The sequence below is a fragment of the Oryzias latipes genome, chromosome 7, assembly GCF_002234675.1.
Source record: "Oryzias latipes chromosome 7, ASM223467v1".
Lineage (NCBI taxonomy): Eukaryota > Metazoa > Chordata > Actinopteri > Beloniformes > Adrianichthyidae > Oryzias > Oryzias latipes.
In genome coordinates this window covers 34394164-34409113 of record NC_019865.2, presented here as the reverse complement: position 1 = coordinate 34409113, position 14950 = coordinate 34394164, and the positions used below count along the sequence as shown (strand labels likewise).

The 14950-nt window shown below is 43.5% G+C and overlaps 1 protein-coding gene and 1 long non-coding RNA gene across 8 annotated transcripts in view; one reads left to right on the top strand and one right to left on the bottom strand.

Annotated features, from left to right (window-relative positions):
- Window positions 1–10044: 10044 nt before the first annotated feature.
- LOC110013479 lies at window positions 10045–11714 on the bottom strand. The gene is made up of 2 exons (XR_002288616.2): window positions 10492–11714; window positions 10045–10189 (listed from the first exon to the last, which is right to left on the bottom strand). It is a non-coding gene; the product is annotated as an uncharacterized LOC110013479 (long non-coding RNA).
- LOC101175046 (CXXC-type zinc finger protein 1) overlaps window positions 10092–14950 on the top strand; it is a 47825-nt gene continuing 42966 nt past the window's right edge. For 6 of the 7 annotated variants that reach the window (XR_002873585.1, XR_002873586.1, XM_023957118.1 and 3 more), the window contains exon 1: window positions 10092–10250. Coding sequence is in view for 5 of the 7 variants with exons in the window: in XM_023957118.1 (XP_023812886.1) it covers window positions 10104–10250 (147 nt within the window). In the remaining 2 variants the exon portion in view is untranslated. Of the gene's footprint in view, window positions 10286–14950 lie in introns of all 7 variants that reach the window. The other variant, XM_023957119.1, reaches the window with a different exon arrangement.

Here is a 14950-nt window from a genome sequence, read left to right as displayed (position 1 = left end):
TCAATGACTGGACAACGCAGCGCCCCAGCCCGCCCCACACAGGCACCGGACCCGACCCCCCAACCAACGGAGCCCCCACCAACCCCCGCCGGCCACCGGAGGCCCCGAACCCCACCCCGAACCACGGCAGAAGGGCAAGGAGCGGCGACGACCAGGCCCCCCACCCCCTAAGTCACGGAGTTAGCTATGGGAGACCAGAGAGACTGAATTCTTTCAAAGTTATTTGAACTTTGGGCTGACATTTTTTCCAAGCTGATTTGATCAAGCAGGAGATTTCTGTGTTGACTTATATTTATATTTTTCTTGTTTTTCCAATTTATTAAAATATTTTTTGTAGCAATACAAAGAGTTATGAAAATGATAGATACTAATCCTCCTTCTATATCAATGGCACTCATGTCACCAAGCACACAAAGTGACGGTGAAGCTGTGATTATGTGCAGAACCACAGTGCGTGCATGTAACTGTCGGGTAGATTACTGTCACAGTGCTCGCAAATGTCTGAGTTACTGAGACCCATCTTGAACATCCTCTGTCCAGTGTAGTAAATTCTGTGTGGAGTTTTAAAATGGATTAACTGCAGATTTGGACTTTTTGTCAGTTTAAAGGTGTTTAGACAAAGTTCTGACCAGAAGCTTTCATCTGTGCTGATGCTCAAATCTGCATCCCATTTTGTTGTCGGAAGGGAAATATATTTTATTCATTGAGAAATAATCAGAGTGGTAACTACATCTGGTAGCTTTAAATCGTTGTCTCTGTATTTAAACTTTTTGGTAATAATTGATTTAAGTTGCTGATATTCCAAGAAGTTATTTATTCCATGTTTGTCTTGAAGTTCCTGGGGAGTTATGAATCTTTTATCAATAATTACGTGCTTTAGTTGTTTTATGCCCCATGCTTGCCAAGCTGGGAAGTGTATCATTTTTTTGTTTATAAGGATGTCTGGGTTGTTCCAGATGGGTGTCATTTTGCACGGTTGAATTGACGATTTTGATATTTTGAGAAATTCCCACCAGGCTGTTAAAGTGGCGTTTATATTAATACTTTTGAAACAATCCTGTTTTTTAACTGTTTGGCTAATAAATGTTAGATCTGACAGGTTGATCTTTCCACACAACGTCTGTTCCAAGTCTAACCATGAGTTTGATTGTGGATTGTTTTCAACCATTTTAAGATGTATTGTAATCTATTTGCAAGAAAGTATTGGTGGAAGTTAGGTAATTCTAAGCCTCCACAGCTTTTTGCTGATTTTAAAGTTTTTAAACTAATTCTTGCAGGTTTATTGTTCCATAAAAAGCCTGATATGGATGAGTCTAATGTTTTGAACCATTTTAGTGGCGGTTGTGTGGGAATCATTCAGAAGAGATAATTAACTATGGGTAAGATTTCATTTTAACCGTGGCTACCTTGCCCATAAGGGACAGAGGCTGTTAGGCACCGGGGCCAGGGTGGCTTGTTTTGTTTCAGTTCACTTACGGTTTTATTTTGACATTTCCGGTTACTGGTTCCTCATCACACTTGTTGTCTTTACGTTCATTCATTGTTCGCACCTGGTTACGCACCTGTTTCCGATTCACTGTTGTGTATATATTCTGTGTGTTGTCCGGCACTTATCGCCGGATCGTTTTGATTACTACTTCGAATTCGAGTTTGATTATAATTAAATCTTTGGTAAACCTACCTTCTGGCATCCTGCGCTTGTGTCCAAACACCCACCCTGACATTACGATCCAGCCATCATGGACGCAGTGGACGCAAATCCCCCCCGAGCGGATCTCGGCAACCCGGAGTGGGTCATCCGCCAGCAGGATGAGCAGCTTTGTTTCCTGCGTAGAGGCATGCTGGAGATGGCCGATCGCCAGGAGCGACAGCTGACGGAACTCTGCAGCCGCATCGACCGCCTAGCTGAGCAGGTTCAGCAGCCTTCACCATCCCACTCGCTTTTTCCTTCCTCCTCCTCATCGGCTCAGGTGTCGCCAGTCCAAACTACTCCGGCTCCCGCTGTGCAGCTTGCCCGACCAGAGAGGTTTTCCGTTGGCTCCGGGGATTGCAGAGCTTTCATCACGCAATGCGAGCTGCATTTTGAACTACACGCCTCTGCCTTTCCGACGGATCGATCCAAAGTGGCCTTCGTGATCTCGCACCTCACGGACAGAGCAGCATCGTGGGCCACAGCGGAATGGCAACGAGGAGCCCCCACCTGCGTTTCTCTGCCTGCCTTCCTGGAGGCTTTTACCCAGGTGTTCCAGCACACGAAGCCAGGGAGAGAGGCGGCCCGAGCGCTTATGCAGTTGAGACAGGGGTCTCGGCGGGTGGCGGATTACACCATCGAATTCCGGACTCTCAGTTCTGAGAGCGAGTGGAACCCTGCTGCTCTTACGGACGCCTTCCTGGAGGGTCTTTCCGAGGAAATGAAGGACCATCTCGCGCCACTGGACATTCCATCGTCCTTGGAACCTCTGATAGCCCTCGCTATCAGAATCGACAACCGCCTGCAGGATCGCAGACAGGGACGGCGGACTGTGTGTCCCCGTTCCGCAGAACGTACCGAGGACTCTTCTTCCCGCTCCCCTCATACTCTTTTTGTTACCTCCACAGAACCTCCTGCACCCCTTTCGGAGGAACCTATGATTTCCGTTCGTCATTAAGAGTGGGCACACTGACGAGTGGAGGCCAAGCGCCCACTATTTCTAATCCTGCCTCGTTTTTATTGGAGGTCTATGTTGTGTTTAAGACTGGGGGGGTCCCTGTTCGAGCATTGTTAGATTCTGGGGCAGAGCAGAATCTCATGGATGCCGAGTTGGCCAAACAGGCCGGTTTTTCTACTGAGTTACTTCTCCGTCCGTTACAGGTCAGTTCTCTTAATGGAGAGATTGTCTCCACTATTAACCGTGTCACTGAGCCAGTCCACCTCATTGTTTCTGGTAATCATCATGAGTTAACCCGGTTTTATTTCTTTAAATCTTCTCTTAGTCCTATTGTTTTGGGGTTCCTCTGGCTCTTGACACATGACCCCATCATCGACTGGTCCACTGATCGCATCACTTGTTGGAGTGACTTTTGTCATGAAACCTGTTTGCGCTCGGCTCGGCATCCGGGAGTTGACCCCGAGGTCCCAGTCGGGCAGCCGTCCTCACCTGACCTGTCTATGGTGCCCCCCGAATATCATAACCTGGGGGAAGTTTTTCTAAGGATCAGGCTCTCTCGCACCTGCCTCACAGGCCCTATGACTGTGCCATTGAGTTACAGCCCGGAGCTGCGCTCCCTAAGAGTCATCTCTATAGCCTGTCAAAACCGGAGAGGGAGTCCGTGGAGTGGTACGTGGCTGATTCCCTCAGGTCGGGCCTGATCAGACCGTCCTCATCGCCTGTGGGGGCGGGTTTCTTTTTTGTGGGGAAGAAGGACGGTTCCTTACGGCCCTGCATTGACTATTGGGGTTTGAACGCCATTACGATCAAGAATCGTTATCCTCTCCCCCTAATGAACTCTGCTTTTGAGTCACTGCAGGAGGCCAGGGTATTCACCAAGCTGGACTTACGTAACGCCTATCACTTGGTGCGTATCAGGGAAGGTGACGAGTGGAAGACCGCCTTCAACACTCCACTCGGAAACTATGAGTACTTGGTGATGGCCTTTGGTCTGTCCAATGCCCCTGCAGTGTTCCAGGGACTCATTAACGACGTGCTCCGGGACTTCATTCATCGTTTTGTGTTTGTATACAGCGGCTGCTGGAGAACAAACTGTTTGTTAAGGCTGAAAAATGTGAATTTCACTCCTCTTGTGTTTCTTTTTTGGGGTTTGTCATCGCAGGAGGGGAGGTGCCACCCGATCCTGCCAAGGTAACGGCGGTTGTGGATTGGCCCACCCCTACTAACCAAAAACAATTACAACGGTTTTTAAGGTTTGCTAATTTCCTGCGTCGATTCATCCGCAATTTTAGTTCTGTTGCTGCACCTCTCATGAGTTTGACCTCAACTTCCTCTGTGTTCCAGTGGACAGAGGATGCCGAGGCGGCTTTTGTTAAACTTAAACATTTGTTCACCACCGCGCCTGTCCTGGTCCAACCCGATCCCTCCAACCAGTTTATTGTAGAGGTTAACGCTTCTGATATTGGGGTAGGTATTAACACGTCCTAAAGCTCTGGAGTTGTTCCATCTGTCTGTAACCCTTGTGCTATCCTAGGCACTTAAACGTTGGGAGTTGGGTCATCTAGACCCACTAGACAGTGCTCTGAACCTTTTTTCTTCAATGATTTGTGATTTTCACTGGTGTCCATGGATTACATGAAATCTTTCCACCTTTATCCACCTTTGGGGCGGCCGTGGTGCAGCGGTAGGGCGGTCGACCCATGATCGTAAGATTGCAGGTTCGATTCCCGCCTTGCACGCCCATGAGTCGAAGTGTCCTTGGGCAAGACACTGAACCCCACCTTGCCTCTGGTGGTAGGCGGGCACCTGTGTTTGGCAGCGGAGCGGCCACCAGTGTGTGAATGTGTGAGTGAATGTGCGTGTGACTGGGTGAATGGGTCTGTGACTGTAAAGCACTTTGTCCTTGTAGGAAGAAAGGCGCTATATAAGTATACGCCATTTGTCATGGTAGGTAGAACACGTCAATGTAAGGGTGGGGTCATCTAACATGCTGTGATTAAGCCTCTTCTTAATAAACCTCACTTTGACACCTGTTTTATTTAATTTTAGACCTGTTCCCCATTTGTCTTCTTTATCCAAGTTATTAGATAAAGAAGACAAGATTGGCTTACCTCAAAGTCTTTCCAACACAGGCCTATTTGGGGAAAACACACTCTAGCTGCTAATGAAGTCCATCAGCCTAGGCTACAGACGGAGAAGTCAAGGCTTGTCCTTGAGCTGAGAGACTCAACCGACCCTTTCGTAAGAAACACCAAGGCTCCTGTCCAAACCAGACGCAAATGGAAGGCAGAAGAGGCCATCGAACAGGCCAGATAGAGTAAGCACAACGAAGTCATGGGAAGGATGCAGTCAGGTAGAGCCAACTTAGGCTTGGGAACAGCCCCCAAGTTCTAGTCCAAAGCAACAAGAAGGGAGAGGAAGGAGCTGATGATTGAAGAGGTGACCAGGAGCGAGGAAAATCAATACAAGATCAATGCACTCAGCCAGCCAAAACAAGGGCGATAAACAACATGGGAAGGCGTGGTCGACAGGACCATCAAGTGGTCCGACATATGGAAGATGCCTCAAGCAAGGCTGAGCTTTCTCATCCGGGCCACCTACGACACCCTACCAGCAATCTGAGTCAGTGGTTTGGCTCAGAGGAAAACTGCCAATCTCCCCAAGTTCCCCCCAGAGATAACTACTGCCTCTCTGTGACCAGACATCATCCTGTGGTCCTCTGCAGCCATAGCACTAACCCTGGCAGAGCTCACAATCCCTTGGGAGGGAGGAATGGAGGCTGCATTCGAAAGGAAAAAGGACAAATACACTGAGCAGCTATCTGAGCGCCGAGATGCTGAGTAGGTTAGTGTAGAATCGCCACTGACTAACCTCTTCTATTTGTAAAGTCATGGGACAAATAAAAGAAAGGCTGAAAAAAAGTGCTTTGAAGAGAATGACAAAGTGGGTTCAAAGAAGGGAAACCCAGTCTTGATCAAGCATTTTGATCCAGAGCACAAGACTTCCAAGTAAATATAGAGTTTTGTAGCAGTTTTTTTTATTAAGAGCGAAGGGAGGGTTTATTGATTAAATTCTGAAAATTGGGATTATGGGGGAACATGTGTAACTGGAAAAAGTTAAAGAACAATTGAAGTTAAATAGGTGGAAACTATTCCTCATAGGTTAACATTGAAAGTTTAAACCTAATACGATGTGTAAGCATTCAGTTCCTGTTTTCAATAATGATACATGAAATGCTTCATTAGATAGAGAGTGGGAAGAGTACCTTTCTTTTTTTCCTATTATGGTGCTATTTGGAAGAGGGGCAAAACATTTGAAATATGTGATTAGTAATGAACAAAAGTAAGAATCAAAAAAGGCAGAAAAGTGGTAATTTAGGTGGGGATTTAAGTTTTCAGTGGAGAAAACAAAAGTCATATAAGAAGAAAATAGGACATAGTAGACAATTAACAGGTTAAAGAAAAAAAGAGTTAAGCAGTTTAAATACATAGGATTAATGTTTTATGAAAAACTGACTTGAACTATTCATATTACACATGTAATAGATAAATCCAAAAAGATACTTATTATAATGAGATGGTTAGTAGGCAGAGAATGGGGCACAGGTAGGCTATTATTGAAAAAGATTCAAATACGGGGCTTATTGGGGCAACAATCATGGTAGCATTCTTCTTGGATCAGCAACAAAGACTAACCTTTGCAACTTGAGTGTTTGATTTTTTTACACCTGTAGCCAGGCCAAGTGAATAGGACACCTGATTCTGATCATTTGGGGGAGTGGATGAATACTTTTGGTAATATAGTATACTTGTACCGGGTTAAAAAAGACTTGGTGCTGTTCACTGACAGGGTGCCGGTGGAAATTGGACTACTGTGGGTCGAAGAAGGACAAGAGGAAGGCACGTTCGTATGAAGGGAAAGAAGAGGAAAGTGTTGAGGGTTAGACTGAGACACTATGACAGGAAAAGGTAAAGAGTTAGTTGACATGAGGAGAGTTCTGCAAAGGGGGGAAGGTAGGGATACCGGTCCAGGAGAAGAGGTGGACAGGTAGCAAGGCTAAAAGCTTAGAAAAGTGGTTCTTAACCTTGTTGGAGCTACAGAACCCCACCCGTTTCACATGCGCATTCACCGAACCCTACTTTAGTGTAAAATAAAATGATTTTTTTTCCAAATTCAAGACATATAGTTTTTCTACTCGTGCACAAATTGAACCGTGCAGAACAAAGCCAACATTGTGCATCAACTAACAACAAATTACATACCTGCAAATCAGTGTGACTTCTGCTGTTGCCTTTGAGAGACCAGTTCAGATATGCGGGGCTTTACCTTGGCAAGTGCTACTCTCATGTCATTTTCAGGGCAAAGTCTGTTCCTTTTCTTTGTTTTTATGTCCAGCATCCTCGAAAAGGATTGCTCACAAATATATGTTGTAACAATTGGTATAAAAACCTCCAGGGCTTTCTTGGCAATAACTGGATACTTTTCCATTTGTTGACACCAAAACGTTGAGAGCGTTGTTGTTCTGAAGAGTTGCTGTTGAACCTGGCTCTGCTGAATTTCAATGATTTCGTCGAGCTATTCATCATTGACCTCTGCTGTCTCAACATCAAACGTGAACAGCGTTCTCACCCATTCTGGATATGAGTCTTGTGCAGGGAAGTATCTGTCGAAAGACTTTGCAAGCTCATCTAAGTGCGTGGCAATTCCTTGTTTCAGTTCCATGGGTACAGAAATTTCACCAATTCCAGACACATCTTCGATCTTACTTACACAGTTGTCAAGAAGGGGAAAGTTTGAGAAATTATTGTTCTCTGTTCGTCGTTTCCATAATAGTAGCTTTTTCTGAAAAGCCTTCAGGTTTTCTTCTGCTTCCATGATGTTGACTCCACCCCCCTGCATCTGCTGATTAAGGTGATTGAGAGCTGCGAATATATCAGGCATAAAATGAGAATGAACTCAGATTTTTTGAAGCAATCTGCATGACAATGTTGGTGCTCTTCCAAAAACAAGGCTAATTCCACACGCAAGGCAAAAACACGATTGAGATAACCACCGCACATTAGAATGGTACATTAATACCTCAAATTCAGCGCCCATTTCTTTGCACAGCTCACTGAAGATGCGGTGCCTCAGAGTACTATTTCGCACATAGATCACACATTCCACTACAGTTTTTAATACTTCTGCCATTTTTGGAGGCAAGGTTTTTGTTGCCAACGCATGCCTGTGCAGAATACAATGTGTTACAACTATGTGTGGTGCACCGGCGTTTACTAGCGCGCCAAAACCAGACTTTCTTCCCAGCATGACTGGAGCTCCATCCGTACAAACTACAGAGACCATATCCCAAGAAAGCTTATTGTCTCTGCAGAAGTCATCCACAAGCTTCTTTACATCAGCAGCCTTACTTGTTGTTGTAAGAGGCTTACAAAATAAAAACTCTTCTTTTATCATGTCGTCTTTCACATACCGCACAAAAACAGCAAGCTGGCTTAGGTTAGCAACGTCTGTGGTCTCGTCAAGTTGAAGGCTGAATTTTGCCGGGCTTGAAATCAGATCGGCGACTACTTGAGCCAAAATGTCATTACTCATGTCCCCTATTCTGTCGCTGATCGTGTCATTTGAAAGAGGAATTTGGGATAATTTACCTTCGGCCGCTGTTGTTCCGAGTATCAGATTCGCCATTTTTAACGCAGCTGGTTTTACCAGTGTTTCACCAATGGTGTGTGGCTCGCCCTGCTTTGCGATGAGGTACGCAACTTCATATGATGCTGTGAGGATCGGTTTGTTAATGGGAACAAATCCAAGAGCAGGCAGAGTGGCCTTATCATCAAATCTGGCTCTCTTCACCTTGAATTCAGCAAGCGTTGTGTTCTTATATTCTCCATCTCCATGCAGCTTCTCAATGTGTTCCTTTAGTTTTGCCGGTGCGAGGTTGGAGTTGCTCAACTTGGCATTGCAAATCATGCAGATAGGACGCTGACTTCCATCCAGTTCCGTGATACATGAGAATCCATATTGTACATATTCGTCAGACCACTTTCTTTTTTTGCTCGACATAGTTTATATGAATTAAAATATGAAGAAAGTAATTACAAAGATGTACTTCGACAACATTCACACGTTGGATCACTCCTGATTGCGCTTAATTCCTCGCAGCACTGATTGGCCAAGCAATGTCACATGATCAATTGCAGCCAGTGACGGCCAAACGGGGCATACCATTGTGTGCAGACATGATGAGTCGGTGTGTCTTAACCTCCGCGGCAGAGGCTCCACCGAACCCCTGAGACCGACTCACCGAACCCATAGGGTTTGATCGAACCCAGGTTAAGAACCACTGGCTTTGAAGCAGGGTTCAATTTGTTCTATCATGGTGCAGATGGGAAGACAAATGGAGTTATCTTAAAGGAAAAAAAAGAGTGTTAGAGTGGTGAGTCTGGAGATGAAATGGAAGGTGTGATGTTTAATGTTGTAAGTGGGTATGCCCCAGAGGTGATTGTTGTGGAGCAGGAAGTAACAAAGATAAGGGATAAGGGTAAGGGGGCAGTAAAGATTATGAAGGGTGGAAAGGCACTTGGTCCTTTTGGAGGTAAGGCGTTTTTCCTTACTGAGAAGGAGGGTCTAAGGGTAGGGATACCCAGTTTCACTTAGTCTGTTTAGTTTAGGCTAGCCATTTCCTATTCTATTTTGCAACTGATTTCATGTTCTTATACAATTACTGGTTATAGTCCATTGGCAAAATTCTTCTCTAAGAGTTCTGGTACATCGCCTGTCCATCCTGGAAGAGGAACCCTCCTTCCGAGGTTTGTCCCCCCCCCGGATTTTCATTTATTAGGAGTTTTTCCTTACCAAGAAGGAGGGTCTAATTGAAGTGAGCAAATACATTTGGTAATATAGTGTTTTACTGGTCTAATTTGCATATTTGTCTTGGCAAAGATTTCACGTCAAATACCCTTCCTGACACAACGCTCTGTATTTATCTGGGCTAAGGACCGGCACAATGAGACCCCAGCTTGTCCACACGCTTTTTTATAAGTTATTCGATATAATACAATAATAACTTATTGTAAATACTTGTTATATTGTCAAATTGGAAGACACTATTTAATTCTGGTATTTTAGAAGCTATTTTTTACGTTTAAAGCTATAGGTGTAGTTATAGTAAAGTGACAAGAGTAGAAAAATAAATCCAAGATGGAAACACTAATTTACCCAAAAAGTGTTTTTTCAAATGTTTGAGGGACTGGATATTTAAGATAAATAAGGTGATGGCTACCCATCATGTAGTGTGACAAACACAAACGTCTGTTAATTTATTCTATAAAAAAAAACACAAAATGCACTAATTTTTTAGAAATAATTGTGAATTTCATTATTACATAGACATTTTTTGTTTTTTTTTTATCATTTTAAAATCCTTATCAGTCCGTTAAACGGAACACTGCTTTTTTGATGGTGGTGGGGGTGTCCAAGGAGGGGGGTGATCCTGGCAGATGCGGTTCTGCAGCAGCAGGGGTCGCTCGCCACCCCTCAGGAAACTGCAGAAGAAGAGACGAGCATGGGGATGAAGCCACAACAAAGAGGTTCAAACGGATTCTGGTGAGGAGCAACGAGCGAAACCGCGCGCATTCATGGTGGGTCCATGTGCTCCTACCGGTATCCGAGCCCGGTTCGTGACATCAGGAGAAAGTGACCGAACCCCCGCGCAAAAAGCTTTACTTCACAGATAATAGATCGAGTACAGACATGATAATGATCCCGGACTGTCTGCTGCGAGCCGTCTTCATGTTCATCTCTGACTCTCCGGTCTTTATTTGTTTGTTTTTTAAATTGAACTTACTTGAGAGGTCTTGTTCTGATTCTATTGTGACGTCACGTCAGAGTCCGGAGGGAACAGATTCCGACCCCAAAGAATCCGGGGCTTGTGGGTGGGGGTGGGGGGTAGCACCAAGATCAGGATTTTCCAGATTACCCGGAACGAGTCGCGCATCTCTTGGTGTCCAAGATGCAAAAAATTTAGACTAGATTTTGTTGCCATGGAGATTATTTCATGTGACGTCACTGACTAATTTACTAAAATAAACAGCACTAAAGCAGATAAGCTAAATATAGGAATGGAATAGAGGTTTATTTTGATGTTCCCCTGGTCCATCATACATCACATTTTTAAGATTGGAGCGTTTAGTTAAAATCTTTTCCTCCCAGCTGCGGTGATTTCTGTTTACTGCTCTGGGGGAGGAGCTGACATGTTAATCAGTTTAAACAAGAGATCACTTTGGCCATCCATCCAGCTTCAGCAGCCCCTGAAATCCTTTAGGGGTCAGGGAGGCACTGGGGCCAACCCAGCCACTGTTGGGGAAATGGCAGGTTGCACCCCGAACATGTTGCCTTCTGCTGCAGGGCCACACACTCACACATAGGGGCAATTTAGAGTCCCCAATTCATGTGACTCATGTCTTTGGTCTGTGGGAGGAAGCCAGAGTGTCATGGAAGAAACCCACGAGACATGAGGAGAACATGCAAGCTCTGTACAGAAAAGGTCCCAGCTGGGATTTGATTCAGGACTTTTTCCCTGTGAGGTCAGAGTGCCAACCACTACTGTGAAGTGAATTTGGCCAGTTAAATTTAAATCACTAATTCTTGAGAGTCAGGACAAAATACACTCAGAAAAATGAAAAAGAAAAGTTTACACTATATTGATAAAAGTTACACATTAATGTTGATAAAGCTGTGTGCTGTTTAATCATGTAAAAGGAGGATGTTAAAAATATTTAAATCAAATTTCTATGTTCCTTTGAATGACCTGGTTTATGTAATCTTCATCAGACACATTCAAAGTAGAGATTTATAATTGCCCTACAAGAATCTTAAGTTCTGATATATGTTGTGAGGAGCTTGGAAGGGTGTGCAACAGAAGCAAGTTGAGAGTGAATGCAGGGGTTGACATAGCCCAGAAATTTGCATAGCCCAGTAGTTTTTGAAAGTTACTGGCCCGACACCGCGCACAGCGTGCCCAAGCGACGGACGCCGCTGCTCCCCCGGAAAATTTTAATATGGTGCATTCTGGTGACATCTAGCACTTATTTATACACTTTTCAATGACTGAAAATAGAGCATATCAAACTTAAATCTGCTCTAGTCTGTTTCAGATTTTTTGAAGAGAGCGCTGCAGTGTAGTAGGTAACACTAGTTAAGAAGTTTTCATGCTGCTTCTAATCACTGCTATATCACATCTGTTCGTAATCAATAGTTAAGAAGTTTTATTTACTTTTTTCCTCTGACTGCCTTGAGGATCTGCTTTTTGTTACTGTTGCAAAGTTACATTTGCTTTTTAGATCCTTAATTATTGTTATGTTTTTCAAATCTGCAGAGTTACTTGTTTAAAGTTGCAAAGTTACATTTACTTTTTAGTTACTTTAGTTACTTAATTAAATTAAATAATTGAAAAATTAAATAAAATTAAATTACTGAGATAATTTAGCTTTTGACTAGAAATACTTACTGCTTAGATTGTTGTAAAGAAAAACAAAATGAAGTACTTTGACATTATACTGCATTTGAGTCTGATATTCAGGTATTTGGAGTTGCCTTTGATTCTCTGACATTACAGCATAAATCTTGGTGCAGGGGTGCTCACACTTTTTTGGCGTGTGAGCTACTTTTGAATCGACAATGTCTTAAAGACTTACCTATATAATATATATATATTATTTAATATATATATATATATATATATATATATATATATATATATATATATATATATATATATATATATATATATTAAATATATATTAAATACTATGAGTACATGTTTGTTTATTAGTTACATGTTTATTTGAACATTGTTGTTTATATACTGATGATTAAGAACTACACAGTAAGATTACACAACGATACTTTTGTATTAACAGATTAGGCGTTTTATTACAAAGGCAGAAAGCAGCGACTATCATACGTCATGCTCTGTTGTAAACCGTGCAATAGGGGGAGAATCATGGCATTTCAAAGGCGCTGCTAGCTCCGTACGAAGCGTGTGCCACGTAAAAAACAGCTTCCTTAATGAACTCGTATTTATCGGGCGAGAACTGCAGAGGTGATAGCAGGAAGAGACACGCGGGGCGGCTTCAATAAACACTACGGTTGTCCAGAGTGATCTTCTGCCGGGAACTTGACGTGCAGCGGGGCAGAAAGCAGAAAGAGACTTTCTGATGACAGAGATTTTGCGCTTACTGTTTTTAAACACGTATGTGTAGTGACGTATGTATCAGAGGATTGGCCAATCTACATGTCAATCAAGTCCCGTACTTCTCAGTGAGGATTTTGATTGGCTTGTGGATTTTTAAGAAGTACATTTTTTTTTTAAATATTTTCTGGCCCGCGATCTACACTCATGTCCTCGAAGATTGACCGGTCGATCGCGATCGACATAATAAGCACCCCTGACTACACGTTTTCGCAAAATATACTTTATTGAAAAAGGTGAAAAATATATTAACCGTTAGATATTGTAGTGGCCCGAGCGGACAAGTGAAAAATAAAGTCTTGTGGTCCGTACTGCTTGAGCGAGCTGGACCGGGCCAGCGGACAAATGGCTATGTTGAGCCCTGGAATGTGGAAAAGAGTAAGGTGATGAGGTGTGCGAGGTTAAAGAGTGAACGTAGATTGAATGTGGCATTAAATGGGGAGTTGTTGGAAGAGGTAGAGTGTTTTCGGTATTTGGGGTCGTGTCTCTGTGTGGATGGTGGAATAGGGGGAGAGGTAGAGTTTAGAATGATCGAAGTACGAAAGATATGGGGGGGAATGAAGAGAGTCTTTGAATGTAGGTCACTGGGAAAGGATGCGAAAAGGAGATTGTATGAGGATGTGGTGTGCCTGCAGCGTTATATGGAGCTGAAACGTGGAGTCTGAAAGTGGTGGAAAAGCAGAAGCTGAATGTAGCTGAGATGAGATGTTTGAGGAGTATGTGTGGTGTGACGCGTATGGATCGTGTGAGAAATGAAGTTATCCGAGAGAGAACTGGTGTGACGCGAGAGTTGGCTTATAGAGCAAAGCAAAAGGCACTGGGATGGTTTGGACATGTTGAAAGAATGGATAGGGAGCGTTTGGTGAAGAGGGTATACGAATCTGATGTGAGAATGAGAGGAAGACCACGAATGGGATAGACAGAGAGTGTGAAAAGAGCGCTAAATGCAAGAGGGATGACTGTGGTGCAGGGGAGAGAGGCTGCTCAGGACAGGGATGGGTGGAGAGAGTTTGTGTATGAATGAATGGATGGGTGTGATAGAGGTCTGGGGCTTCATTTATAAAACTTTTCGTAGGATTTGCATCAGAAGTGGCATACGGATGAAACATAGGACGTGCGTACGCACAGAAATATTCGGATTTATAAAACCTAAGGGCTTTTTCCCTTAATAAATCACAATCAATTCTAAATGTAGCGCAGCTTTTGCGGCTTCATGACACGCCCATATTTGCCCATAGATAGTCCGTGAAACGCCGACATGTTAATATTCATTGATTGCGAAATCATGGCAAACACAGAGAGGAAATCAAAAAACGTAACTTCACTCAATGTGAAGTAGAAGTTATTGTTGGCGAGGTGGAAAAGAGGAGAAAAATGTTGTTTGGAGGGTACAGTGTGGGCATTACTAATGCCAAAAAGGCACTTGAGTGGCAAACGGTGGCAGACGCCAGGAATCCTAGTGTTGTTAGGACTTGAAGTGGGACTGGCACGGCGTGGTTCCTCCGAGTGCTCCTCTGTAACGCCGGGCCCAAAAGCCTGCAGAGGTCCACCAGGACGGCTCGAGGAACTCGGAACCGGCTCATAAGCCACTCGTCCTCGTTTGCCAGCAAGTTTTCTTGCTGTCTAAAGATGCGTTCAATCCGAATTCTTCCATGATGGGGCATTTTATTTCCCTCCATTTAATTGCATCTGACAAGCTACAGATGTCGGTAATAATCGACGTGGAAATGGTAAATTGTTCTATCTATCTATCTATCTATCTATCTATCTATCTATCTATCTATCTATCTATCTATCTATCTATCTATCTATCTATCTATCTATCTATCTATCTATCTATCTATCTATCTAAGACGAGAATATCAGTTTTGTACATTATTTCGTTCTGTTAACTATATTATTTATGAGAATGAATTGCACTACATGCCAATATTGCAGAACATATTTCACTTTTATTTTTGCAAAAATGTGTTCATTTGAATTTCTGTTGTAATTTTCGTTTGATTTTTTTGTCTGTTTCACTGCTGATCGATCAAACGGGTGTTCGTGTAGG